The 6,623-nt window shown below is 57.9% G+C and overlaps 1 protein-coding gene across 1 annotated transcript; it reads right to left on the minus strand.

Moving 5' to 3' along the window:
- Positions 1-273: 273 nt before the first annotated feature.
- On the minus strand, positions 274-6,414 carry KAZALD1 (Kazal type serine peptidase inhibitor domain 1). The gene is made up of 6 exons (XM_058435765.1): positions 6,251-6,414; positions 5,272-5,828; positions 3,940-4,100; positions 3,713-3,860; positions 1,813-3,539; positions 274-1,136 (listed from the first exon to the last, which is right to left on the minus strand). Exons 2-5 carry the CDS (start codon positions 5,774-5,776, stop codon positions 3,445-3,447), a joined length of 909 nt encoding a protein of 302 aa, XP_058291748.1. The 5' UTR covers positions 5,777-5,828; positions 6,251-6,414; the 3' UTR covers positions 274-1,136; positions 1,813-3,444.
- Between the last annotated feature and the right edge of the window lie 209 nt (positions 6,415-6,623).

Here is a 6,623-nt window from a genome sequence, read left to right on the forward strand (position 1 = left end):
CTACTTGGGAGGCTGAGGCAGGAGAATCGCTTGAACCCAGCTGCAGTGAGCTGAGATAGCACAACTGCAATCCAGCCTGGGCAACAGAGTGAGATTCCATCTCAAAAAAACTACATGTATAATATATCCACATACATATATATGCATTTAGATGTATACATGCATACATACAATGCACACATAACTACTATTTATTATATTTTATATATAGATATCACACTAATATATGCTACACATACATGTGCACATTCATATACATTAAATGAATACAAATTGAAGCATTTTTTTTACTTAGATTTTTCCGGTCAAGTAAATTGTCTCAAGGCCCCTGGCCCAGGTCTGAGTGTCACTACCAGAATGATCACCAGATGGCACTCCTTCGCCACTTCCTGTACTCCCAAGTTGCCAGAGATGTCGCCTCTTTCCGCTAAGGCACAAAACTTGCAGAGCCAGGTGTTCCCCAGGCGCTTCCCCGCACGCCACCGCCCGCGTCCTCCCCCCAGCCCCCACCAGCGTGGTGAGTGTGTCCTCGGTCCCCAAGGTCTGCAGTCTTGGCCCTCTCTGAGTCGGGTTCATCTCTCGGGCTTCCAGGCTTCTTTTTGAGGGACGCTCTTCGGCTTCAGGCTCCAGTTCTGCCCAGTCCGCACATCGACCCCCCGGTCACCAGGGCGCCAGGGGCTGGGCTTCGCCAGGACACCCTCGGTTATACCAGCACGGCTGCGCAACTCTTTTTTGAGCCTTCGCGATGAGAGCAACCAGTCGAAGCGGCCCTCCTCCTCACGACAGCCCGAGGAGGGGGTCAGGGTCATTTTCAGACAGCCCCCTCTGGCTTCTTCTTCACACCCTGCTCTAGATGGAGGAGAGAGGCACGCCCAGCCCGGCTCAGCTAAAAGCAGGGAGAAGAGCCCGGCGGAGGCCTGGAAGCCTCGGCTTGGGAGGAGCTGGTCCGACGGACCCTTCCTGACTCCGGATCTCCGGGTAGGAGCCAGAAGAAAGCGCATTCCAGGGATTTCAAGCGGACTATACTTAAAATCTTGGAGGTGGGGGATGTAGGGTGCGACTGAGCCTCTCCTGCCTTCAGGCCTGGCAATTCTGGGTCGGCGCTTCTGGAACCTCACATCTCGGGTGTGAGCAACCTAGGACACAAAACGCGGGGATGGCTTGAAAGCCCGTGGGGAGGCGAAACCGGGAGTTCTGGCAGCGGCTGAGCCTCTCCCTCCTCCTCCCTCCCCCTCCCCTGCCTTCCCCCGGGAGCAGCGGGAAATTATTTATTAAAACGCCGCCCGCGCACTCATTTATTTGCGGTGAATAATCCTCGGCATCTCAGCACGTTTATTAAACCTCTCCCGTCCCTGCGCCCGCATTACTTTAATAATAAATCGCGTGTCACTTTCCAGCGACATTATTAAAGCGGGTCCGCTGCAGCAGAGGCGGGGTGCGGGGAGGGAGGGGGCGGTGGACAACAGTTCTCCCATTCCAGGCTGTGGGGCTTGAACCAGCAAGGCGGCGGAGGGGAAAACTGAGGCTGCTAGAAGGCTGCAAAGTCGGCTAACGCGATCAAGGAGTACGGATTCCCCGGGACCTGCGTGACCCTCTCCGGTGGGGTGGGGCTTTTGGTGAGGAGCCTCTGCTCTGCAGGTGGACGCGGTAGGAGCTATGGGCCCGCAGAGGGCGCCTTGGAGCCCTGCTGGGTGAAGAACAAGCTAGGGGCGGATTCCCTGGCTGATGCTGGGACTCACACCCACGTACCCTCTTTCAGCGCCGAGCGGATTTTGGCCACAGCGCCGAAGAGCACGCCCCACCCCCGCCTACCCCTCTGATTCTGCTTCTGTGGGCGCCCTGGAATCGGCTCCCGGTATCCAACCCGCTTGGGCTGTTGTGCGCGGCTCCTGGGGCCGCCCAGCTCCAGCCTGGGTTCGGCAATAAAAACTATCGCTGGCAAGGCAGCAGTAGATGGAGTAGGGCGTAGCCGCGGGAGGGGCGGCCAAGCAGGACCTGGGGTTGGAGTTCCGGACCACGCCCCTCCCATGTGGCCAGGCTCCCTGCGTTGGGCCCCAGAAGACAAACTCTGACGCTGAGGCAAGGGCAGGCCCTCCCGCAGTGGCGCCAGGATCCGGGTGGAGCCCTGGCGTGTAGGAGGAGGCTGTCGCCATCCACACACAGCCTCTCAGCCTCGCTGACTTATGCTTTCATTCTCTCCTTCAATCATTAAATAAACATTGAGTCTCACCAGTGTCCCTGGGCGGGCTAGGTAAGGAGAATGAGGAAAGAGATTTGGGGACCCCAAGCCAGAGAGGACAGGTCACAATTGGGGCAGATAGGAAACAGGCTTACCATGGCTCTGGCTTCTGCAGGAAATGGGTAGATTCCTATGGGAGCTGGGGAAGGGTATGGACCACACAGGTGACCAAACTTCTACCCTCCTCTATCCAGTTTATGCTTTCATTTTGGGGGCCTACCCACATAGCCCTGTTCCCCATTCTGGCCTGGGGAAGGGTTTGGAATAAGATGAGCACAGAAGCAGGTAATGTATACCAGCCCCAATGGCGGGCAGACTGGGAAGATAACTTCCCTCCAGCCAGATGGCTCCAGCCTCCCTCCCTCAAAGGCAGGATAGGCCCAAGTTCAAACCTTCTCTCTGTACATCTGGCAGGCATGTGCTTAGAGAGCAGGCCCTGCAGCTTCTGGAAGCCAGAGTTCTGTTAGTGTGGGAGGCCTCCCAGGGATATTCAGTTTTCATGTGCACATCTGCATAAACTGTCTGTGCATCTGTCCGTACATCATTAGAAATCTTTATTGGTGACTAGCCCTGTGCTAGGCTTTGTCCAATACAGAGTGGTAAAAGATCTGGAGCTGGCCTCACCCATCTCTCTGCACTGAACTAAGTCATGCTCCGCTGTGCTCTCTCTTATACAAAAGACAGCAGACAGCAAAGGGGACTGCAGTTAGTAGGTGCAACTGGGGCTTAGGAGAGAGGGAAAAGTTCTGGAAGATGAGTTTGGGGAAAGGGCAAACAGGCTAGATAAACGCTGGAGACCAGGAAATAGCAAGAACCAGGGCCTGGGAGGAAGGGCGGTTAGAAGTGTGGCCGAGCAGGGCTGGAAGAAGTGGAGAATCCTGGTGCCTGCACCTCTGTGTCTGCTCTGGCCCCCACCCCAGCCTGGGAAACAACCTGTTGGAGGTCCTACTGGCCAGGGCATCTCCTGCATGGGTCCCTTTGTACCCCACTAGTCCTGGTCTCAGCCTCTCTCCCTACCCTGCTCCAGCTTTTGTCTCTCCCCTACCACACTGCTATCTTGGAGTCAAATAGGCCTCCCATGATCATCCCTACTGACAGCATGAAAGCAGTCCATGAAGGGACCCTGCTCCCCTTTCCAGGTCTTTTCAAGAGCAGGGATGAACACTATAGCCGCTCACCCACCCCCATGGGCCAGAGCTCTGGACCTAGTAGTAATCGTCACTCTCTTCACTCTCAGCCTCCTCCTCAGGAACCAGGTTTAGTGATCGCAGCTGGGGGATGCCTGTAGAGTTCAGCTGGTCTGCAAACACATGTGGGCAAAGGAGAACAGGAGAGAGGGACTGTCAGTGCCCACATAGCCCAGTCTGCGGAAGGCTATGCTTGTGTATTCAGACACATGGACTGTTTCTTACACATTCACAGCTGGAATCCAGCACCATCCCCCCAACCCCCAGAGCTCAGGAATCCCCTTACCAGGTGTGAGCACTGTCAAGCTAGCAGGGGCCTCCACTTGACCCAGGGCATTGCGGGCAAGGCAGCGGTAGGTGCCCTCATCGCTGGGACGCACAGCCTGGATCTGCAGCCAGCCAGTCACCTCAAACCTCTGGGGTCCACCCCTAAACTGGAGCCAGGCAAGGAATCAGCAGGGTCCTTCTGGAGGGCCCTGGGCTGCCTGAGGGAAGCCTCTCCCACCAGTCTACCTGCACGGAGATGTGGGGGTCATCCCCTGGCAGCTGGATGTCCAAGCCATCCTTCCTCCACTCGATGGAGGCCATGGGGTAGGCAAACACCTCACAGCCAAAGATCACATCCTGCCCTGTCACATTCCAAGTGTCATATGGATGTGACACGATCTGGGGCCCTGGGGGTGAAGGTGGGAGGTCTGAGAATAGCATGGCCCAGCAAAGGCATCCAGTCTGGCAAAGACACGATACACAAATTTTTGTGGACATGCTCGTGGCAGAACACAAGATATGCAGAGGTAAATACACATCCATAAACACACCATGACACACACAGGTACACACAGATGTGGATGCTGGTACACACAAGGGTACCACGCAGACGTGGAGATAGGTATACATGCACATGTGCACATAGAACCTCATGCAGACCCAATGCACAAACAAACACACACACCTACATTGTAGCTTGGCAGCCACTCTGTCCCTAACTGCTCCCCTGTCCTCATTCCACCCTCCTCAGCCTTTCCTGCAGTGCTTGTAACCAAAACCTTCCAGAGCCCCCTTCCCCTTTTCTAAACAGGCCCAGTTCCCAAAGGCGGAAAAGCAGCCTTTCCCTCCGCAGCACCCCCTGGGGGAATCCCGCGGCAAGGCGGAGAACCTGAAGCTGGACTTGTGCGACAGGCAGGAAGCCTGCAGGAGTGGAGGAAATTGTTGGGACTCCCGCGGGGTGTTTGTTTTCTAGCTGCCCCAGCCGAGCCAGACGCAGAGCCGGGGCTCAGGAAGTGAAAGTTACTAAAGCTACCAAGGAAAGCTAGAGGCCTGAATGGCCCCCAGTTCCCAGGGATAGAGAACTAGCTTAGCTTCCCGCTCCCCTTCACTAATCCCTAAACGCAGGAGAAAGGAGAGAAGTGGGGAGACTGGGTGAACAGACTGCTCTAAGAATCTGCCCAAATGAAACGTGATTGCATCTCACAGGAACCCGTCTTGCTGCCTGGACTCCACTGGTCTGGGAAAAGTCGGGGGGTCTCTGAGGAAACCCATAGTCTGTGTCTGCGCCCTCAGAGGACCTGTCTCTCCCTGCCAGCCAGCTCTGGAGCTTTCACGTGGTTCAGCGCATGCAGCTTGCTGAGGAAGCCCGGGACCCCCACTCCACTCCACCCCCCACCCCCACCTTAAGATGGCAGCTTCTATGGACCAGTAGTGAGAGCAGGGTTTTATACTGGACTCGAGGCCTCTATGGCCTTATCTTTTTTGCTCTGCGGGCCAGAGACCAATGCCGTCAGGGGTGGGGGAGCAGTGCCTCTAGGAAACCTAAATGCTGGGGTGGGGGCCCCGGGCCGTGCGTACCCGATTCGCAGGGCCCCGGGTGTGCCACAGTGAGGTTGGCATAGGGCCGAGCGCGGGCCGCCTCCTGCAGGCGGCAGATCTGGGCGTAGGTGTGACCGTCGGACCCGCAGATTGGGCTCTGAGAGCGACAGGCACACAGAGGTTCCGGCACCTCTCCGCGGCTCAGGTCGCCGCCTGTGTCCAGCCGGCACTCAAGCTGCTCGCCGCAGTGCCCGTAGAAGTGAGCACTGGGGTCCAGGTCGCAGAGCTGGCCCTCGAGGTTGGCGCATTCCCAGCAGCAGCCGCACGCGTCGCGCACCCAGCCCGCCAGGCAGCCCCGCGGCGCGGCGCACTCTTCTGGCCGGCAGGGAGCGCAGCCCTCGCCCTCCGCTAGCAGCCGCAGCCAGCCGCGCCGCAGGTAATCTGGGCCTGGGGATGGCCTTGCGCCGGTCGGGGGCGGCGTCAGCACCACCAGCAGTAGTAGGAGCACAGGCAGCGACAAGGCAGCTGCGGGCGGCGGTGGCATGGTTAGCGGGAAGCCCTACGCGCACTCGGGGCATCAGCGCGTTCGTGGCACCCTGCCAGGAAGGGAAGCCAGGTCAGGAGGTCAGAAACAGGGCCTGTGCCGAAAAACCAACCTCACTGCTTCTTGTACCAAAGCACGACACTAGCATCGCCCCCTCCCCCGTTACCAAGTAGACTCCCCCAACACACAGGCCTAGTGACCCTCTAAGGATTATCCAGTTATGGCAGTTAGCAATCAGTTGGGCTGTTCTTGGGGGGGCTGGGAGTGAAGAGAGGTGAGGAAAGGGTGATAAGGCTCAGGCGCACGCACACCCACCACCAGCACCACTTCCGTGCACCATCCGACTTCGATCCCTGGTCCCTGAGCATCCTTGCCAAAAGAGAATGGGCGGCTCCAGAAGAAGCTGTTAATGGGGGGTGGGAACTGGGGGAGCTGATGCCCCCTCGCTTATGGCCTGGGGCACAGAGTGCTCACCTAGTGTCCGGAACTAGGCCCTTCGCAGCAACCGTGATTCGAGTCCGAAAGAAAAGGTTATGGAAAGAAAGCAGGGGCGCAGTCAGCCAGGCCCGCCAGCCACCTCTGCTCCGGCCTGAGGACTTCTGAGAGAGCCCACTGACTTGGATTCAGAAAGCAGCTCCTCCGCCCCCTCTCTCCGCCCCTCGACTTCGCGCACCCGCCTTCCCACTAGTTCTAAGGCTGCCAATTTTATGCAGCCGCACGGGACCCTCCCGGGTCATTTCCCCCAGCCTGGCCCAAAGTCACAATGCGAGCAGAGGAGCCGTAACCAGACACCGAGGCTGGGAGAGAGGAAGGGGGTGAGGACCGGAGGCGGGGAGTGGGGGTAGGA

Source organism: Hylobates moloch, unplaced genomic scaffold (assembly GCF_009828535.3).
Source record: "Hylobates moloch isolate HMO894 unplaced genomic scaffold, HMol_V3 SCAFFOLD_3, whole genome shotgun sequence".
In the NCBI taxonomy this organism is placed as follows: domain Eukaryota; kingdom Metazoa; phylum Chordata; class Mammalia; order Primates; family Hylobatidae; genus Hylobates; species Hylobates moloch.